At 39.8% G+C, this 22,115-nt stretch overlaps 1 protein-coding gene across 2 annotated transcripts; it reads left to right on the top strand.

Moving 5' to 3' along the window:
- The first annotated feature begins 1,243 nt into the window (after positions 1–1,243).
- TIMMDC1 (translocase of inner mitochondrial membrane domain containing 1) lies at positions 1,244–20,996 on the top strand. 2 transcript variants are annotated; one of them, XM_004480782.5, is made up of 7 exons: positions 1,244–1,638; positions 3,940–4,105; positions 9,072–9,160; positions 9,668–9,735; positions 14,437–14,515; positions 18,002–18,112; positions 20,299–20,996. In XM_004480782.5, exons 1-7 carry the CDS (start codon positions 1,448–1,450, stop codon positions 20,447–20,449), a joined length of 855 nt encoding a protein of 284 aa, XP_004480839.2. In that variant the 5' UTR covers positions 1,244–1,447; the 3' UTR covers positions 20,450–20,996. The 2 variants fall into 2 exon arrangements, with proteins under 2 accessions (XP_004480839.2, XP_012376008.2); XM_012520554.4 differs by lacking the exon at positions 18,002–18,112 and having other exon boundaries at positions 20,299–20,657.
- Positions 20,997–22,115: the final 1,119 nt, after the last annotated feature.

Genomic DNA, 22,115 nt, shown 5'->3' with positions numbered 1-22,115 from the left:
TTTATGTCATAAATAATACAATAAATGTAATATATGTAGCAAGGGCTATACCTGGTGAGCCTGGGAAGCCTGCTGGCCCCTGGAAGAAAATTCCCTTTGGGGAAAACTGTTGGGTTTTATATAAAAGCAGAATTCAGCAACAAGGGCTAAGGGTAGAAAGAGAATAGTGTTTTCAGGTACAGAGTGATACCTGTACTGAAATCCTGCACATCCTGGGGAAGAGAGAACTGTATGTGAAATGAAGAGTGGTCCAACTAAACGTCATAACATCTTTTAGCATAAACTATTTGTGCTGCAATACACTTCAAAAAGAGCAGACCACGGAGGAAGGAGAGTATTTCCCTAGTGGTGGAATGTAAGCTAGGGCCTTGGAGAAGCTGGATATGCAGGAGGGTGACAGAGATAAAAGTCTGAGAGGAATGGAATGTGGGGGAGGAAGAGGTTGGCAAATAGTATGTTTGGTGGCCAACTAGGATTAAATTATATTATACGCATCAGTTTGGGAATATTTTAAAATGTATGCACTTGAATAAAACTATACTTCGAAACCTGTTAGAGGCTTTAGGGAGGGAACATGATTGCTGGTATCAAACACAAACCTGACAAATCCCAAAGAACCTTCTTAGAAGCAATAAGCATACTATCTTGTGAAGAACTGCAAAAAGCTTATTCTTCAAAGGTAGGGATTCCGTAAATACCAGTGTAACTGGCACCATGACCCTCCACTTCAAAAGACTGTCCTTCCCGGAAAACGAGACGGCCTGTAAGAAGGTAACGTCCATCCGGAAGCCTTCTTACGCTGTGCCAGGGTGGGTTGGGCTTGTATTTGCACAAATTGCCCTCTCTTCTTTCAGTACCCATTTTGTATTGAACGTTGCGCTTTTTTTTAGGAGGTCCTGGTGGTCCACCTGGGACCTCACACGTGGGAAGCAAGCGCTAAACCACTTAAGCAACATCCGGTCCCCGCACTTTTAAAATACAGCATTTCTGGCCTTTTAAAGTCTAAATTACTTCACCCCGTGATCTCGCGTGGCCGACAGGAACCTGCCCCAGGCTCTTACTTGCAACGGCCCAGCAAGACTAAGGAACGCTGGGCGGGACGAGACCGTGGGTGGCCGTTCTCAAGCCACTCACTTCCGGTTGGTGGGCCGGGCAAGGCTGTAACTCACCGGAAGTGTTTTCGCTTCGGCCTTCGCTCTTCGCCCTGCCTTTCAGCCTTTGCCGCGTGGGGGCGGGACTTCCTGTCTCGTGTTGCCGAGGGCTGCCGAAGTGAAGCCGGCTCCAGGGACTGTGCGGTGTAGTCGTGGGTGGGCTCGGTTTTAGTGCTGTAGGGTGTAGTGCATGGGTACTTACTCTTTCGTGCAGTTGCCCCTCTTCTTTCCAAGGCTGCCCCGGGAGACGTTGGAAGTCTGAGCGACCGTGAGTGTCCGCAGGATTGGAGAGGGTCATGGAGGTGCCGCCGCCGGCCCCAGGAAACTTCCTGTGCAGGGCACTGGGTCCTTTCCCCCGGGTCTTTGCTGCCGAAGCTGTGGCCGTCGATTTGGAGGACCTTGCAGATGGGCAGAAGCCTTCCTGCGTCCCAGACCCCCATTACTCGGAATCTGGATGGGACCGCCTCCGCGAGCTGTTTGCCAAAGAGTAAAAAGTGCCTCGGGTCTGTGGGAAGGGGGTGTCCTGTATCCTGGGTCATCCTGGATCAAGAACCCCAGGATGTTGTGATTTATTTTTAAGTGGGATTTGGGCTTCTAATATTTGTGTCCTAAGCTCGAATCCTGTAAAGGTCAGACGCATTGATAGAGTTCTTGGGGATATTTAGGAAATAAAATCTTGTATAATTCCCTCATTTTACAGATCAGAAAAACTAGGCCAAGCTTTTGGCAGAGTTGGCCCTGGAACCCACACCAGCAGGTTCCCACACCAATATTCTTTTTCGTACTTCGGTTGATACCAAACTGTCATGTTTCATGACCAGAACCTCTCTCTTCCCCCCCAAAATAATGGGGACAGGGGCGAAGACACAAAAGGTTGTTAAATTTTTGTTTTGCCAAATAAGGAATAAAAATTAGTAGTTACTGTCTCATCATTTTATAAAAGAAAAGATACTAGCTGCTTTCAAAAAAAAGGAAGGATATTATTTCAGGATAAGAATTGTGTTAATTTTCTCTAGTGAAAAACTCAGAATACTTATTTCATTCATTCCATTCCTTCGTTTATCACTTACTGGTGAAAACTTTGCTCTGGGCTAGCCAGCTTTCTTGAAGTCCTTTACCCTACTACACTATATTCTGAAGCTGTTAAATTAAAAGACCTGAAAATCAATCTTTATTATGTTCCTGAGAGAGTTGAGGCCAAGAGAGTTGGGATATTTTATTTAATTATTTCATTTATATTTCATCATCTTTATTTTAAAGAAAACGAGGTCGCCTTTCTTAGTGATCCAATAATTATTTTGGGATACTTGTGAGAGATCCTATGTAGCATATAACAGAGGAGGGTTGTTTTCCTCCTCTTTTGAGCCACAGAATGTCAGAGCTGAAAGAAACTTGAAAGCTAATCTGGTTTAACTTTAGTGCTCACCTCGGTATCAGCAAACAGAAACCAAGGTCCAGAGAGATTGTGATCTGGCTACAGGTTACTTTGCAGTAAATGACAGAACCAGGACCACAGCCCCATTGTCATTATGTGTAGTCCAGATTCTGCCTACCGTTGTGCTGCCTTTTCTTTCACCATTCATTAACTGTTGTTGGAGTTGTTCAGAGGAAGGAAAAAGAAGCAAAGCATATACCTGTTCTGACTTGCTAAAACTTAAGCTCTTTTACATTTTCTCTTTTCTGAGTTCTACAGTAAATCAGTCTTTATGTAAATGTTTTGATCTTATTCACAAGTAAAAGATAAAGTATAAATATATTCAAACTACCATTTTTCCTATTAATGTAAGAATTATAGTTTTCTAAGAGATTTTATTAAAATTTTTCTTGTAGAAGCTGAAACTAAAAGTTCACTGATTCTGATTTCGGAAACGTGGCTGTTGACAAGTAAAATTAGATAAACACTGTACAGGCTCTGAAGAAGGCAAATTAGGAATGTAAATAAGAATATTTAGTCGTTTACTTACTCAGTAGGACCATAACTTAATGCTTACAAATCGAGCTCTTAGAGCAGTTCCAGGAGGATATTTTGGAAGCATCATTCACAGTTCTAGCTTCTTATCCACTTGAGGATAATAGATTGAAAAATATGTTTTTAAACGGTTTTTCCTTGTTATTTTAGATTGGTCTGTGCTGCCCCTTGCAAAGTGAGAATCTCATTTTAAGCATTTTATTGTATAGGTACAACTGAACTTACCATAAAAATTAAGTAAAGCATTTAGAAAGAAAAGATGGTTTTACTTTTTAATTCCAGGTTTTCATTCTTGCCTACATTATCCATAAATCCCATGAATTTGTGTAATTTCCAGAAGTTAGCATAGAATTCAAAAAGAGAAACAGTAGTTTCTATATCCAGCTTGCTGTCATATAGCTGTAAGAGTCATCAAAGAAAAGCAGCTTTTAAAAATTGTGTTATTGGAATGTAAGTATTTAGAAAAATGTACATAAGTATCAATGAATTTTTACACACTGAACATACTTGTGTACCAACACCCCCCAGAAAGACTGTTACCAGCATTCTAGAAGCTCCTTTGTGCCCCTTCCAGTTACTGCCCTCCCAAGAATAACTGCTATCCTCATATCTCACAGCATAAATTAGTTTTATCTGAGATTTGAGCTACTTTTAATATAACTGTGCTATTAACTTATCAGAGGCTTTAATAGATTCTGCCCATAGGAAAAGGTTTCTATGTGGTGGTGGTAGCATTTGGGATAGTATTGATTATAGTGTCTTTTGGAGAACAATATCCCCTAAGCTAATCCCAAACAATATTGTTTTTCGATGTTTCAGTGAACAGCAGAGAGCTTCAGAGGAACTTAAGAATATTTATAGGGCGGCAGTTTCAGCGGGAATCATTGGCTGGGCATATGGGGGAATACCAGCTTTTATTCATGCTAAACAACGCTACATTGAGCAGACCCAAGCAGAAATTTATCATAACCGGTTTGATGCTGTGGTATGTACTCATTGCCTAAGAGTATTTTGGGACACACCATTGTAGCAGTTTTCTTAAAAATCATTCATGTAAATCAGAGTTGGGAGGGCCTAGGATGTCAGAGTTAGACACAAAGTCCAAACTTAATAATACAGTGGAATACTAATACTTAAGTGCACACACATGGCTTGTCAGACCACTTGCCTTATCGCTTCAGAACTGGGCATGTTTGGGATCACCACAGTGGCTCTTTCTGAAATACATTTCTGCTCCCTGCTAAATACTCAAGGTTCAGCTGTATCATGTTTATCTTTTTCACAAAGCTTCCATAGGGCACACTAGTTCACACTAATACAATAATTGACATTTGTATTGGGCTTTACAATTTATAGAATGTTAATTCTTTTGTTATGGCATTAGATCTTCTCATTAACTCTGTTGTCTCTTTTTTCCTTCCCCTTCTTTCCTCCCCCTCCCCCACCCTGCTGTTTTTGCTGTCAGTTTCCAATCGCTGTGTGATCTTCTGTATCTATTTCTTTTTTTAAAAAGATTTATTATTTATTTATTTCTCTTCTCTTCCCCACCCCACCCCCGGTTGTCTGCTCCCTGTGTCCATTCGCTGTGTGTTCTTGTGTCTGCTTGTGTTCTTGTCAACGGTAACCGGAATCTGTGTTTTTTTTTTGTTGCGTCATCTTGCTGCGTCAGCTCTCCGTGTGTGTGGCACCATTCCTGGGCAGGCTGTGCTTTTTATTTTTTTGCGCTGGGCGGCTCTCCTTATGGGGCACACTCCGTGCATGTGGGACTCCCCTACATGGGGTACAGCCCTGCATGGCATGACACTCCTTGTGCGCATCAGGACTGCATGTGGGCCAGCTTATCACACGGGTCAGGAGGCCCTGGGTTTGAACCTTGGGCCTCCCATGTGGTAGGTGGAGGCCCTATCAATTGGACCAAATCTGCTTCCTTATTTCTCTTTTTGTTTTCTCATCTTTTTCCTCTAGGATCACCAGGATTCAATCTTGGGGACCTCTGATATGGAAAGAGGTTCCCTGTCAATTGTGCCTCCTCAATTCCTGGTCTCTGGTGTGCTTCACCTTCACTCTCCTCTTCCTCTCTCTTTTGTTGTGTCATCATCTTGCGTGACTCACTTGCGTGGGCACTGGCTCATCATGTGACCACTCGGTGGGCACTTGGCTCACCATGCAGGCACTGGCGCGCTCTGTGGGCACTGGCTTGTCATGCGGGCACTCATGTAGGCACTCAGCTCACCACAGGGACACTCAGCTCAGCATGTGGGCACTTGGCTCTCCACATGGGTACTGGCTCGCTGTGCAGGCATGCTGTCTCTTCTTTTTCACCAGGAGGGCCCAGGGATCGAACCCAGGTCCACCCACATGGTAGGCAGAGGCCCTGTCACTTGAGTCACATCTGCTTCCCTCTTTTGTCTCTTGAGGGGATTAAAGTTCAGAGAGATTTAACTTTTTCTTTTGAAATTATGTCAAAATTACAGAAAAATTACAAATAGTAGTACAAAACTTCCTCTGTGTCTTTCACCCAGATTCTAAATGTTAACATTTTTATCTACCAAGTTTGCTTTATCATTCTCTGTATGATACATACTATTATTATTATTATTATTATTATTTTTAAAAGTTACCAAGGATTGAAGCTGGGACCTCATACATGAGAAGCAGGCACTCAAACTGCTGAGTGACACCTGCTCCCCTATTTATTTTTTGAACTGCTTATAAGTAAATTATAGACATAACACAATACTTCTATGTATATCTCCTTAAAACAATGACATTCTCTTAAATAAACTACAATTTAATTATCAGAATTAGGAAATTAACACTGATGTAGTACTGTTCTTTTATCTACAGTCTTTATGCAAATTTTGCTTGTCCCACCAATATTATTTATAAAAAGGAAAACATTATTTATTAAAGGAAAATAAATTATAAAAAATATTTTTTTCTTTTTCTTTTTTTTTTAAAGATTTATTTTTATTTATTTCTCTCCCCTTCCCTCTCCCCCCGTCCCCGTTGTCTGCTCTTGTCTGCTCTCTGTGTCCATTTGCTGTGTATTGTTCTGTGACCGCTTCCATCTTTATCTGCGGCACCAGGAATCTGTTTCTTTTTGTTGCGTCATCTTGTTGTGTCAGCTCTCCGTGTGTGTGCGGCGCCATTCTTAGGCAGGCTGCACTTTGTTTCGCGCTGGGCGGCTCTTATGGGACACACTCCTTGTACGTGGGGCTCCCCTACGCAGGGGACACCCCTGCGTGTCACGGCATTCCTTGCGCGCGTCAGCACAGCGCATGAGCCAGCTCCACACAGGTCAAGGGGGCCCAGGGTTTGAACTGCAGACCTCCCATGTAGTAGGCGGACGCCGTATCCATTGGGCCAAGTCTGCTTCCCTTTTTCTTTTTCAGGTCTAGTAAAAAATATTTTTTACTGGATCACACATTACATTTGATTGCCTTGCCTTCTTAGTCTCCTTTAATCTCTGCCTTTGTTTGTCTTTTTTGACCTTGACATTTTTTAACAGAATGGGCCATTTATTTTGTAGAATGTCCCTAGTTTGGATCTGTCTGATGTTTTCTCATGATTAGTTTTAGGTTATGTTTTTTAGCAGGAATATCAAAGAATTGGTGTTGAATCCTTCTTAGTACATCATAGCAGAAAGCAGATGATATATATTTCACCCTTTATGGGTGCTGTTTAACCATTTGGTTAAAATGGTCTCTGCCAGGTTTATCTACTGCAAAGTTACTATTTTTTCCCTTTGTAATTAATATGTAGCTTATGTGGAGATACTTTCCTACTATGTAAGTGTCCTGGTTTTCATCAGATTTCCATCCTATAGTTTTAGCATTCAATGATGATTCTTGCCTGAAATGATTATCCTGTGGTGGTTGCCAAATAGTCATTTTCTAATTCTATCATACCAGCTATATTTATTGGTTACTATTCTCCTATAAGGAAGAACTTTCCCTTCTCTCCTATTGATATTATAATTTTTTTTTTAAGTTTTTTTAATCTCCCCCTCCCCCTGTTGTTTGCTCTCTGTGTCCATTCACTGGGTGTTCTTCTGTGTCTGCTTGTATTCTCATTAGGTGGCTTCAGGAACCGATCCTGGGACCTTCCAGAGTGGGAGAGAGGCGATCATTCTCTTACACCACTTTAGCTCCCTAGTCTGCTGTGTCTCTTATTAGCTCTATTCTGGTCTCTTTTTGTTGTGTCGTCTTGCGCTTCAGCTCTCTGCATGAGCCGCCTCACCACAGAGGCCAGCTTGCCTTCACCAGGAGGCCCTGGGCTTGGACCTGGACCTCCTATATGGTAGACGGGAACCCAGTTGCTTGAGCCATACTGCTTCCCTTGATTTATCATTTATTTATATAGGTACAGACTCATGGATTCTTATTCTATAGATTTATAATCCATTACTATCATTTTTCACTTTGATGCTCTCATTGACCTAGATATGGAGAGATGGAGTCCCTTCAGGCTAACTCTGTGTCCTTTCAATATGTTCTTTGAGCTTCTCTTTACCTTTTGGCCCAGCAAGATGTTCCAGGCCCATGTTTTACTTTTTCAGTCTCAGCTCTGGAATTCGCCATTTTTTCAAGGAGCTCTACTTTTTTTTTAGTGGAGAATGGTATTTAGAAACCAAAATCTGGTGGCAGACTTGGCCCAGTGGTTAGGGCATCTGTCTACCACATGGGAGGTCCGTGGTTCAAACCCCGGGCCTCCTTGACCCGTGTGGAGCTGGCCCATGTGCAGTGCTGATGCGTGCAAGGAGTGCTGTGCCACGCAGGGGTGTCCCCCGCATAGGGGAGCCCCATGCGCAAGGAGTGTGCCCTGTAAGAAGAGCTGCCCAGTGTGAAAGAAAGTGCAGCCTGCCCAGGAATGGTGCCGCACACACGGAGAGCTGACACAACAAGATGATGCAACAAAAAGAAACACAGATTCCCGTGCCGCTGACGACAACAGAAGCGGACAAAGAAGACGGCAGCAAACAGGCAACCAGGGTCGGGGGGCAGGGGAGAGAAATAAATAAATCAATCTTTAAAAAAAAAAGGAAACCAAAATCTGGTGCTGGGTGTGCTCATTACTACTGGGTTATTATTGTTTCTAGACTCTGTACAGACAGAATTAGGGAAGTGTATGTGTATAATATATATTTTATTCAAACACATATCTATATCTGTTTCTCTAGATACTTGCCTAAGATCATGTTATTTAATTAAGGGATCCATGGAGGGATTTTCTCAGCTTTTTTAAAATCCAGAATTTATTGCATGGTATTATACCAAACTTCCCTTATGGTGATCTGGTGAAAATAGGCTGAAGAGACAGACAGACCTACTTCCAATTCTGACTTTATTCCTTACTGTTTGATTAGAAAGTCTTCTCTCAGCTTGAGTTAACACTAAAACACCTGCCCAAAGAGAACATTGTAAAGATTATATGAGGTATGTTAACACATCTTTCACATAAAAGGTGATCAATATATATTAGTTGCTTTTTCATTTTCCTTTCATTTCCTGTACCTCTATCTTACATTAATCCAATCCTTTAATTTAGCACTTATTATAGTTCTTTATTTTATGAAAAACATAAAATGAAGAACTATAATAAGAAAAATATCTTTTTCTGAAGATAGTTTGAATATAGAAAGTACGTCTGATAATGTTTTTGAATCTTTCCTGATGGTTGCCGTATAGGTTCTCAGTACACAATTAATTGAGTGATTACTTGGTTGACACTGGCAAATCTTAGTTCCTCTTGCATGAATGTGTATAAGACTATTGGTTAAGCTTCTATACTTAAAGAATGATATTTCTGGAGGTTTTTTTTAGTATGCATATTCTTTTTAAGTGTTTCAGTATACCTGCCTAATCCATAGCTGACATTCCTCCACCAAAGTTAGAATAGGAAGAGTGTTAAGGTGTCTTGGAATCTCACAATCTTTTTATTAACTTTAGCAATCTGCTCACCGTGCTGCCACACGAGGCTTCATTCGGTATGGCTGGCGCTGGAGTTGGAGAACTACAGTGTTTGTGACTATATTCAAGTAAGTTCTCTCTGGATTGTGAGAGTGGCTCTTGGTATTCTTTAAATAGTACATATTTAGAGCAAGTGGGATTTTAAAGACTGAGCTTACACGTAAAAGTGATTCCTAGTGCCTTTTTCTTAAGAACTTTTATTTATCTATGTAAAAGATTTGTCCAGTTGTGGCTTTGCATCCATGATGGAGTTCTACCAGCTAGTCATTATTCTGATTCATGGTTTCTAAGTGAAATCCTACAAAACTCTTCTTTACATTTCTATTTCTAAATGAATATTTATTCCAGATATTTGATTACTTTTTGTTTCATTCTTCAGCAGAAAAATGTCCACTTAGAAAACTCATAGACTATTAGCAGTCTGGAACACAGTGAAGGGGCCTAGACTAGGACCAGGAATTGACATAATAGACTCTTCTAAACTAAAACCTATCATTTTAATGAAACTAGCAGTCAGAAACAAAAATTGGATGTGTTTTAAACTTTATGTTTTTCTCCTTATCCCTTCTTTCCAGCACAGTGAACACTGGTCTAAATGTGTACCGAAATAAAAATGCCCTAAGCCATTTTGTCATTGCAGGAGGTAAGTTTTTTTTTGTTCTTGTGTTTTTCAATCTTCTCAAGTATAGTTTGGGAAATATTTAAAGACTTATAAATCAGAGCTACTGAATTCTTTGGTTAACTTCCTATCACTTTCATTCCATGGAGAGCAATGTACACCAGGTATACATGGTGAGCGAAACCTGGTCATTGCCTTCAGAGTTACAGTCCTGTGGATAGGAACAAACAGACTGCTATGATAGAAAGTAACAAATAGGTGGGACAGTGGGAACTAATGTTGACAGAGACAGGGTGGTCAGAGAAGGCCCTTCTAAGGAAATGACATTTAAGCTCTTAACTGAAGGTTGGAAGGAACAAGTCTTGGAGAGAAGAATGGTCTAGACAGAGGAAACACCAAGGGTAAAAGCTCTAAGGCAAGGAAGTTCCTCAATAGCAGGTATATGGCTGGAGCATACTAAAGAATAGCTTGAGATGAGATTGGTGAGGTGAGCTAGGAAGGGGCCAGATTTTTCATGGTATGATTTCATTTTAAATCTTTTCTTTGGTAAATAGGCTGTTTTAGTTTCCTCATTGCTGAAGCAGATACCAAAGAATGGCTTAGCTTAAACAATGGGGATTTATTGGCCCACAGGTTCGAGGCTAGAAGTCCAGATCAAAGCATCATCAAGGCCATACTTTCTTCCTGAAGACTGGCATTCTGGGGCTGGCTGCCAGTGACCCTTAGTACTGGGCTCCTCTGTCACATGGCAGTGCATTTGGCAGCTACTGGCCTTTCCCTTCTCTTCTGGGTTCCTTTGACTTTCAGCTTCTGGCTGTGCCCTCTGTGGCTTTTTTCTTTCTCTGTGACTTTCCTTGTAAGGCCTTCAGCAATAGGATTTTAAGACTCATCATGAGCCATGCCTTATCTGAAGTAACCTCATCCGAAGGTCCATATTTATAAGGTTCCACATCTATAGAAATGGATTAAGTTTAAGAGCATGTTTTTCTGGCTACGTAGCTCCAAATCACTACATATGCCTTCTTTAAAAATGAAGTATTTCCAAAAATGTGAATGATATTGACTGCCATATACACCCAATCTTTCACTAACTCATGTACATCCTCTCACAAGCACACATGCACACACTTACATGCTGAACATAACATTTTTAAACTTTTTATAAATTTCAAGTTTACAAAAAGCTGCAAAAATAAAAATAATACAGGGAACGCCATATACTTTTTACATATATAGTTCATCTCTTGCTAACATTTTACCCCATTTACTTTATTACTTGTGCTCTTTTGGATGTGCTCCCTCTTTTTCTATGAATATGTATAGATGCACAGTCAAACACAAATGTATATATAATTTGAACTTAACATTTTAATGAAACATTGTAAGCATTTTAAAATACGTAAAACTAGAAATAGGGAAGCGGACTTGGCCCAATGGATAGGGCGTCCACCTACCACATGGGAGGTCCACGGTTCAAACCCCAGGCCTCCTTGACTTGTGTGGAGCTGGCCCATGTGCAGTGCTGACGCGTGCAAGGAGTGCTGTGCCACACAGGGTTGTCCCCCGCGTAGGGGAGTCCCATGCGCAAGGAGTGCTCCCCATAAGAAGAGCCGCCTAGCATGAAAGAAAGTGCAGCCTGCCTAAGAATGGCGCCGCACACATGGAGCGCTGACACAACAAGATGACGCAACAGAAAGAAACACAGATTCCCAGTACCGCTGATAAGGATAGAAGCGGTCACAGAAGAACACGCAGCGAATGGACACAGAGAGCAGACAACTGGGGATCAGGGGGTGGGGAAGGGTAGAGAAATAAATAAAAAATAAATCTTAAAAAAAAATACCATAGAGGAAAGTTAAGTGATAAAGAACCCAGAAATAATTGGTGCTGGTAGTTAAAGGCCTTTACAGGGAAGCAGACTTGGCCCAGTGGTTAGGGCATTCATCCACCACATGGGAGGTCCATGGTTCAAATCCTGGGTCCCCTTGACCCATGTGGAGTTGGCCCATGTGCAAGGAGTGCGCCCCATAAGGACAGCCGCCCAGTGCAAAAGAAAGTGCAGCCTGCCTAAGAATGGCACTGCCCACATGGAGAGCTGACACAAGATGACGCAACAAAAAGAAACATTCCCCTGCTGCTGACAGCAACAGAAGCGGGCAAAGAAGACAGAGCAAATAGACACAGAGAACAGACAACTGGGGTGGGGTTTTAAATAAATCTTTTAAAAAAATAAAATAAAGGCCATTACACATCACAAAGACAAGACAGCTCAGTTGAAGACTGGACAAAGAACATGAGTTTGTAATTCACAGAAGTAGTACAGATAACCTGTAAACCTGAAAAAAAAACAAAACGGCATTTCTCTACTAGAGAAGTGCAAGTTAAAATTAAAGCCATTTTGGGCCTATCAAATTGGGAAAGATAAAATAAGAGGATGTAGAAGAACAGGCACTCACATCCATTTTAAATGGGAAGAGAAATTTGTCCAGACTTTTGTGGATAGCAATTTTTTTTTAAAGATTTATTTATTTATTTATTTATTTCTCCCTACTCTCCCTCCCGCCCCGGTTGTCTGTTCTCTGTGTCTATTTGCTGCGTCGTCTTCTTTGTCCCCTTCTGTTGCTGTCAGCAGCACGGGAATCTGTGTTTCTTTTTGTTGCATCATCTTGTTGTGTCAGCTCTCCGAGTGTGTGTGGCGCCATTCATAGGCAGGCTGTACTTTCTTTTGTGCGGGGCGGCCCTCCTTACGGGGCATACTCCTTGCACGTGGGGCTCCCCTATGCGGGGGACACCCCTGCGTGGCACGGCACTCCTTGCGCGCATCAGCACTGCTCATGGGCCAGCTGCACACGGGTCAAGTAGGCCTGGGGTTTGGACTGAGAACCTCCCATGTGGTAGACGGATGCCCTAACCACTGGGCCAAGTCCACTTCCCATGTGGATAGCAATTTTGTAACAATTCAAAGCCTTAAAAATATTTATACGCTTTGATTTAGAAATTCCATTTCTGAGTTCATCCTAAGGAAACAAATGTATAAAAAGATTCATGTGCAGCAGTTATCATCAGACCCTTATCTTAAACTTCCACAACTAGAAAATCTAAATGTTGATCAAAAACGTGTGGTACATCCATGTAATGGAATCACATAGGAGAAAATTTTTAAACTGAATATGTAGTACTTTCATAATTTTAAAAAGCCCTCAAATGTTTTTAAGTTTCATTTATTCCCTGTCCTCCCCTCTTGTCACTTGTTCTCACTTCTGCTCTCTGTGTCCATTTGCTGCATGTTATTCTGTATCTGCTTGTCTTTTCTTCTTGTCTTCTCTTTAGGAGGCACCAGGAACCCAATCCTGGGACCTTCTGACGTGGGAGAGAGGCACTCAAGCTCAATTGCTTAAGACACCTCAGCTCCCTGGTTTGTGGTGTCTCTCACTGTCTTTTTCCTCCGTGTCTCTTTTTTGTTGAGTCATCTTGTTGTGTTCAGCTCTTCACATAGGCCAGTTCTCCACCTTGGCCAGCTCACCTTTACCAGGAGGCCCCGAGAACTGAACCTGAGATCTCCCATATGGGTAGATGAGAGCCCAATCGCTTAAGTCACATCTGCATCCATCCCTTTTTTTAAATGTTTCCATCTGAGATGATAATGGCTGTATTAGCCAAAGGGGTGCTGATCCAAAATACCAGAAATTGGTTGTTTTTTTATAAAGGGTATTTATTCAGGGTAGGAGCTTACAGGTACTAGGCCGCAAAGCTTAAGTTACTTCCCTCACCAGAGTCTGTTTTCACATGTTGGAGCAAGATGGCTGCCGATGTCTGTGAGGGTTCAGGCTTCCTGGGTTCCTCCCTTCCAGGGTCTTGCTTCTCTCTGGGCTTAGGGTTCCTCTCCTCCTGGGGCTTGCTTCTTCCTGGGGTCAGGGCTCTTCTCTTCCTGGGCCTTGGTTCTGTTTCCTCTGTGAGCTTACTTCCCTGGGCTCCAGCTTAAGGCTTTAGCATCAAATTTCAACATCAAAAACCCCTTTGCCATGCCTTTTACCTGTGAGTCCCTACTCACCAATGGGTGGGAACCCAACACCCTAATGACATGGCCCAATCAAAACCCTAATTATAACTTAATCATGACCAGGTACAGACCAGATTAGAAACATAAGCCATTATCTACTTTTGTAATTCATAGCCATATCAAACTGCCATATCAAATTGGCATTGTTTTGCATGGTGAGAGGAAAACAGTGAACAACATGGATACACAGTGGGAATAAAAGAGGTTCTGAGCACCGGCCACCAGGTGGCATTGTGGGGCAAATGCCTGCTTGAAATGTTGGTGGCATAGAAAAGCTGAGAGGCTGGGGGAAGGTGTAAGCTTCAGGAGCTAGTGAAGGTATTTTTGTTTTTGTTTTTGTTGATTTGTTTTGTTTTGGTTTTTTGGGGGGAAAGCTTTCCTTGAAGGAAAACATGAAGGAGGTAGAAGGGAAGAAATTGCAAATTTTCAAGGGAAGGTGCTTAAAAATGAAACAAAGAGGTTGGATCCATAGAATAGACTGAAGATTGTGGCCTGAAGCTATGTTGGCATTTTAGACTCAGGAAATCTAGGTTATGGGTGGTATATTAATGTTGGATTTGGAATGCTTATTTATGAGTTTGTGTCCTTTTTATAGAAGGACATTTAAAAAATGGAATTCTAATATTTATAGATGGTTTAATATTGTCTTTTCTGTTTTTAAATAGCTGTCACAGGAAGCCTTTTCAGAATAAACTTAGGCCTGCGTGGCCTGGTGGCTGGTGGTATAATTGGAGCATTGCTGGGGTAAGTGTTAAGATGGTTTGATTCTAAATTGGTACAACTTTCTTGAATGTCTTGCCTGTTAAAAATCTCCATTTCTAAAGAACAGTTTTAATCTTTAGTGTCTGTAAACAGTCTCTCGTCTTGTATTAGCAGTACCTGTCCAATTAAAATAAATTCTACCCCATTTCTTTGTTTTACTTTCAGTTTTTATTTAAAAACTGATTATCACTAACACCTGAAACTATTTGTAGTTGAACAAATGTTTTTATGAGGAAGCAGAGAGAAGGAATAAGAAATAGTTAACAGACACCTGTTTTTTTAAAAAATTGGTTAGGTTTTTTGTTGTTGCTATTTGCTTAGTTTATTAATTTTTAAAAATGTTTTCTTCCCCAACTTTTTATTTCGAAAAATTTCAAGCCTACAGAAAAGTTGAATGAATTAGTATGTTGAACACCCATATACCTTTCATCTAATTTCATCACATGTTAGCATTTTGCTAAATTTGTTTTATATGTTTCTTTGCATATGTGTGTGATGATTGTACATTTCTTTCTTTTTCTTTTTGGCTAAACCATTTCAGATGTCATGATACTTCACCCCTAACCTGTACCTCCCAAGAAGTCACAGTACAATTATCATGATAAATACTTTAACATTGATTCAATACAACTGTATAATATAGTATCCTCTGCCTTTTTTTCCCCAGAATATTCCTCAATTTTGTTTGTCCCTTTATGATTCAATTTAGGTTAAATATTTTTTGCAGGAATACAACATAGATGGAGTTGTGTTCTCATTGTATCACATCAGGAGACATATTATGTTACCCATTATAAATGATGTTACTTTTGATTATTTGGTGCATTCATTTTCTAATGCTGTGTAACAAAGTACCACAAATTTAGCAGTGTTGAAACTACACTCATTTTTTATTTCAGAAGTCTAGGTGTGCTCAATGCGTTCTCTGCTCAAGGTCTCACAGGACAAAATCAAGACTTTAACCAGATGTTCTCTTATCTGGAGACTTTAGGGAAGAATTTGCTTCTAATCTCATTAAGGTTATTGACTTAATCTAGATCCTTGCAGCTGAGGTCCCATTTCCTTGCTGGTTTTCAGTTGGGGACTGCTCTCTACTGTTAGAGGCACCCATATTCCTTCTTACATGGTCCCACCATCTTCAAACCAGCAATGCACACTAAATCCTCCTCACGGTTCAAATCTCTCTAACTTCTACTCTGCCTCCATCCAGAGAAAACTCTCTGCCTTTAAAGGGCCTGTGTGATTAGATTAGCCCCACCCATACAATCTTTTGACTAAATCATAATCAACTGATTAGTAACCTTAATTACCATCTGCAAAATCACATTTTCTATTAATATAACATAATACCAGGTAAGATCTCATCATATTTACATTTGGGAATAAGGGCAGGAAATCTCGGGGTGGGGGGGCTGCATTCTAAAATTCTGCCTACAATACTCAGTTAAGGTTTTCTGCCAAATTTGTCAATCACATAGGTATGTTCTTCTCATTGTAGTTGATAAGCAATCTGTGGGGTGAGCGGGTGTGAATATCCTGCTTCCCATTTATTTATTTATTTGAATTTTTTTTAAAATAAATGAAGTATTTTTTATTTTAAATTTTTAAAAATTAAAGTTAATAAATCACAAGGAATGTTACATTAAAAAACATAAAAAAATAAAAAACATAAGAGGTTCCCATATAACCCACACCCCCCCACCACATCATTTTTGTAAATTATATTTTTTTGAAGATATATACATTACCAAAAAAAAGTTACATTAAAAAATATAAAAGGTTCCTGTATACCCCCCACCCCCACACCCCACTCCTCCCACACCAACAGCCTCCCTCATCATTGTGGCACACTCATCACACTCGGTGAACACATTTTGGGGCACTGCTGCACTACACAGATAATAGTTTACCCTGTAGTTTGCACTTTCCCCCAGTACATTCAGTGGGTTATGGCAGGATATATAAAGTCCAGCATTGGACCCTGCAGTATCATTTAGGACAACTCAAAATCCCAAAAATGCCCCACTTCACATCTCTTCTACCTTCTCCCTGCCCTCAGCAACTACTGTGGCCACTTTCTCCACTTCGATGCTAAATTTTCTTCTATTACTTGTCACAATAGTTTTATAGTAGAATATCAGTAAGTCCACTCTAGTCCATATTTTATTCCTTTATTCTGTGGACCCTGGGATGGCGATGTCCCCTCCACCTCTAGATCAAGAGGGGGCTTAGATTCCACATGGATGATGGTTGCGATTCCTCTGCTTACAGTTGTAGACTCTCTTGATTCCCTGGTGTGGTGTTTGACCATCTTCACCTCCCTGTTAACTGGCCTGGGTAAGAACCAACCAGAGAGTAGGAGTCGCCACTTTGCTGAGGCTCAGGGCCCAGCTGGCACATGGGCAGTCCAGAGATTGAAGTCTCCTGAGTATGCACCATCCCTAGTGCCAACCACAGGTTCAGTAAAAGTGACAGAAGAGACGTGTATAGAAAAATCACATCTGAGTCCAGCTCCCACTTATTTTTCATCTAATGGTTTTAGTATCCATTGATGATTCATGCTATAATCAAAATATTAAAAAAGTGGCTACAAAATGTTGATTTACTCATTCTGTCATTCCTCCTGTATTTATTAGTTGACATTCTTCTGCACGGAAGAACTTCCCCTTCCTCTTCACCTACCCATCCCCTTTTCCAACTCCCTTTTTTGGAGGCGGGACAGGTAGTACTATAGACTTAGAGGTTTTTTTTTTTAATTCATCATGTCATAACCTACTGATGATATTATTTTTTATTGTAATAATACACCAGCTTGAATTGAAGAGAAAGGATATTGAAAAATGAGTTCACTTAAGTTGTAGTGAGAGGGAATTTAATTTATTTCAGATTTAGAAATTCCTTCTCTTTGAGAAAACAAGGACCAAATCCTTTGCATCACTGTAATAATAGTTATTTAAGTCAGTTTCTTAGTGGGTAACTCTTAGTATGCTGGGTGAAACAGTTATGTCAAAATCTTGACTTTTAGGATGTTTTGGAGGCCCCATGCCCAAAAGTCAGTAGCATTCCTCCCACATTCAAAATGCCCCCCACATTTCCTATCCCTAGTGGGGCTGTACCATTCTGAATCATTCATTTCATTCTGAGAAACCTTCAGTATATAGCACCATACGAGAATTTTGCTATAAATAAACATATTTCCTTCCTTGCCCCAGCTGATTTATCATTCATGTTAAAAAACAAACCTAACTTACAGATGTGCTGTTTTTTATACCAGGGTGGTTATTTTTCTCTGTGGTTCAAACTGGAAGGAAATTGCCTCGATAGTGACAAGGACACTTTGTCAGATATTCCTGTAGCTGTTAGTGAACAAGTGGCTCAGTGGAGTTGCTCATGCCTTAGCAGAGAGACTCATACCTAGCTTGGTTTGATGGCTCTTTTTTCCCAAGCTTGCCCTTTTCCTTCCCCCAGCACTCCTGTAGGAAGCCTGTTGATGGCACTTCAGAAGTACCGTGGTGAGACCGTTGAAGAGAAAAAGCAGAAGGATCAAAATGCCCTCTGCGAACTGAAACTGGAAGAGTGGTAAGGAGCATGTTGTTAAGCCCAGGGCATCTGACTGTCCCACTGCTGGCCTTATATGGTCATGTGCTATTAACCACAGCACTCTAAACAGCCCCTCAAGTCAAAGAAGTTTATTTTACTGAGTCTTTCTACTTGTACCCTATATGATCTTTTAATTTGTTAATTAAAGAGAATAGAAAAACAAAAGTCACTAATTTTATCTTTAATCTGATGATCTTTCCTTAAATATAGTTTTTAAGAAGGTTAAACTATTGTAAATCACATTTGGTTGCTTACCTTTATGTTCTTGACTGCATAGGAAATTACCTGAAGGAAGTGCAAAGCCAGGAGTGAGCTTTGCTTAGCTTTTAAATAGTGATGTTCCTTCTTATGCATACATTCATGAACAATACAGACCATGTTAGGTTTCCACATTCAAGGATTCTAATCCTTGCTGTAGATGCAGAGGAATTAGATACACTGGCTGTTCCTGGGCTGGATGCCACTGATGAGCACAAAAATTTTCATCTGTTCCATCTAGTTCTTCACTGGGGCAAAGTAATCTCCATTTTCTGGAGTAACCATACTGAGGGCAAACTTAGTGCAGTTTCTACGTAAGATCAACATAGCAGGCTGCCATTCAGTGCTCCTAAGTACAAATAATGGTCGTGTTTCAGCTTCCTGGATACCTAAGCTTACATCGTCTGCTGCTGCTTTAGTATTTGAATAGATAGTAGTCATATTCCAGTGTTTTTATTTTAAAACCTCCATTTGTGCTAAATACAGACACACAAAGAAATCCTTAATGTTTATAATTCTGTTGTCCAAAGACTTAGGCGCTATAGGAGAAAGCACTAATTTTGGAGCCAATGAAACCTTGAAAAGTGGGCTTAGATACCTGCTTCACTACTAATTAATTCTATGACCTTAGATATTTTCCTTAACTTCAAACCCTTATTTTTCTCAGCCACTCTTAGGGTAGAATCATACCACAATGCTCAGTGTGTATGCTTGTTTCATTCCTTCCTCTTCTCCATGGTCAAAGGGTAGGAGGGAGATGCAATTTTCTAGATTCTTGGATGAAGCACTTAAAATTCTGAATGCCTGCATAAAATTCGGTAATATGAAGAATTAAAGGCATGAAAGCTTTAGTGTGTTTCTAGTTATCCAGGTGTTATAAGATACTTCTTTTTAATAAAGGACGATTTGAGAAATCATTTAGAAAGGTAAAGAAAATATATTGGCTCTTTGAATCTGATATAGGGATTTAGGGAAGAATTAACATTTAGAAAAATATAAACCAATAGTAACTGTATTCCAAATTAAAAAAATGGAAACTAGAAAAAAACTAAAATTGGTCAGTGATTTCAGGATGGAAAATTTTGAGAATGGGTAAAACAATAACTTGAATTATAGTAATAAAAGAATACTTTGGAAAAAGATGGTATCAAATATGTACAGCTTATATGGTATTTCTGAGGAGTGTTAATTCAGTAAATAGTTTAGTACCTTCTAGAGAAATCAAACAAATTAAGAGTATAAAGGATTAGCTTAGTGAGCAGAAAAATATAGAGAATTTTTCTGTAGAATATCTCTGCAGAGATATGGAAGAAGAAATGATTAAATCTAGTTGTGAAGAGTTGAGAAGAAAATCTTAGGTGATCCTAATAGTCAAAGAAAGAAAGACAATACTTGATATAGGAAAAAAACTGATCTATTATGTAGAAATGAGATCTAACTCTTCATAAATATACCTCTATATTGCTGTCCTAGCTGACATTTCCCGACCTACATTACTATTTTTATAAAGCCTTTGTCTGGTTCCTTCAGGATCTGGCAGCAAACAGTTTGACTGGCAGTATGCTCCTGAGGGCCTGAGGAAATCCAGGCAGTGAGGCTTTAGTTCCCTTGCATCACCCCTGTGAGAGATCTAGGACCCAGCATCGTGGATTAATTTATGGATCAGGGCTTCCATCATGAAAATGTCATCTTGGTAATGTAGGAATCATATTTGGCTTTTGAAGGGAACAGATTGGGAAAGAGAAGAAGGGCATTATATTTGAAGTACAAGTAGCAGGGTTTGCTCATAAGTTGTTATACTAAAGCAAGGAGAATAAGTATATGCTATCTTTAAAATAAAAAAATCCCTGTAAAAACTAAAGAAATGGAGCAGTGTTTGATTTATCCTTTTCATTCTTTGACTACAGGAAGGCCAGACTACAAATTACTGCGCTTCTCCCTGAGGAGATTGAAAGCAACTTACAGAAAGATCAATCCAAGGATGATGCTGAGAAAATTGAAACACTTCTAAACCTCCCTAGAAATCCTTCGCCAACAGCTAAACGAGACAAGGACTGAAATGTTCTGGACTTGAAATACATTGGAGAGTTGAAGGGAGCTATGTTGCTATGGCCATTGCCTGCCAATGTCAGGCCACTGTTTTGTCAGCCTGCCGAGCTTGTAGTAGCAGCGACTTGCTCTTACCCTTTTTTTTTTTTTTAACAGGAATTGGGCTATTGTACCCTCACTAAAGTGATAAGTAAACTTATCTTTAAATTTAAATACATATTTATAGCTATGTTTGTTGATTGATCGATATATATATATACACACAAATATATATACTACACACATTCATTTCTTACAAAAAATAAAACATTTCACAAAAGGTCAAAGTTGAATTCTGCAGATTGTATTCACATAGTCACTCAGGGGAGGAGGGGCAAGGACCTGGTAAGGCACATGTTCTGCGAAGCCCTTGTGCCCTTGGATCCCAGAAGGAGCTTGGGCCTGAATGTATAGTAGTGTTCAGTTCTGTTTTAATAAAAATTGAAGATGATTCCTGTGTCATTTGAAATAAAATGCAAATTTATCAAAAATTGAATAGATGAGTATTATCAAGAAACAGCCTGACTTTATTTCCTTTCATTTAATTTGCTATTAATATTACTGACAAAGTACCTTGTGGTATACAGGTGGTACTCAGCTACACAGTCCCTATAATCCAGGAGCTGGCTGTATAAGAAGGAAGCTACCCTGCAGGTTATAACTTTTACTAAATGAAAAGAAAAAATTACCTAATTAAAATAAGGATATTAAAGTGTTATGTTGTTAATGTTTTATTTTGGTGTTAGAACCCTTTGTTCCTACTCTGAGAATACCGTTGTTCCATAGGAGCAAGTTTGAGAAGCAGGGCAGTGTATTGGCTAAAACCATGGGCTCTGTGGTGAGACCACTGGCTTTGATTCCCAGCCATGAGGCTTAGCAGCCATGTGACCTCTAGCAAAGTCATTTCATTTTAAGTCTCAGCTTTCTCACCTGTCAATGAAATTGTTTACCTCAGAGTGGGCATTAAGTGAAATGATGCATGTAAAGCATTTAGCACAATGCCCTGGCACAGTAAAACAGTTAATAAATACTAGCAGTTATAAGGATTTGAGAACCTCAGCACTGGTATATTATCACCATGATTTGCATGTTATTACCACACTCAAGGATTCCATTCATAAATTTGTCAGAAAAAAAGTTGAACATTTCATTGTTTTATTCACACTCACTAGATCAAATTCTTCAACTAGAGATTATAAAATTAGGTGGTCGCTTTTCAAATAGGTTTATTCATATCACAATATTTCTCAGAATAATATAAAACGTTGAAAAATTGCAATAACATATCAATACAATATTAACCAAGTATTAAATTAACAAAGCAATTATTTAGGGGAAACTTAAAAATTGAGGTATGAATAAGTTACCCTTAGATTTGTCCTATTTTATGGATAACTTCTTAAATCTTTTGATCATGTCTGAGGATTTTGAATCTTAAAGCAATTTCTATTTTTGTTTGCTCTATGTTCTTGTCAGCCCACTATCTTTATTTTCTTGTGGTTTAGTTACAAATGCAGCCATTTAAAAGTTCCTTAGACTGTAGAGCAGCATCTGACCCCTCTACAGCTACCAAAATTAAATATCTTATGTCTACTCTTACCATCAGATGAGAATGTCTGTTTGGCCCAACTTAAGT

This window comes from Dasypus novemcinctus, chromosome 4 (assembly GCF_030445035.2).
Source record: "Dasypus novemcinctus isolate mDasNov1 chromosome 4, mDasNov1.1.hap2, whole genome shotgun sequence".
Lineage (NCBI taxonomy): Eukaryota > Metazoa > Chordata > Mammalia > Cingulata > Dasypodidae > Dasypus > Dasypus novemcinctus.
Note: the sequence above shows the minus strand (reverse complement) of the source record. Positions and strands in the feature narration are given on the sequence as shown.

What these genes read in the sequence shown, in the direction of transcription:
- TIMMDC1 (XM_004480782.5), top strand. Translation starts at nt 1,448, where the DNA reads ATGGAGGTGCCGCCGCCGGCCCCAGGAAACTTCCTGTGCAGGGCACTG. An exon ending in GTGTTTGTGACTATATTCAA is followed by an intron (nt 9,161 to 9,667) that starts GTAAGTTCTCTC and finishes CCTTCTTTCCAG; the next exon opens with CACAGTGAACACTGGTCTAA. An exon ending in GAACTGAAACTGGAAGAGTG is followed by an intron (nt 18,113 to 20,298) that starts GTAAGGAGCATG and finishes CTTTGACTACAG; the next exon opens with GAAGGCCAGACTACAAATTA.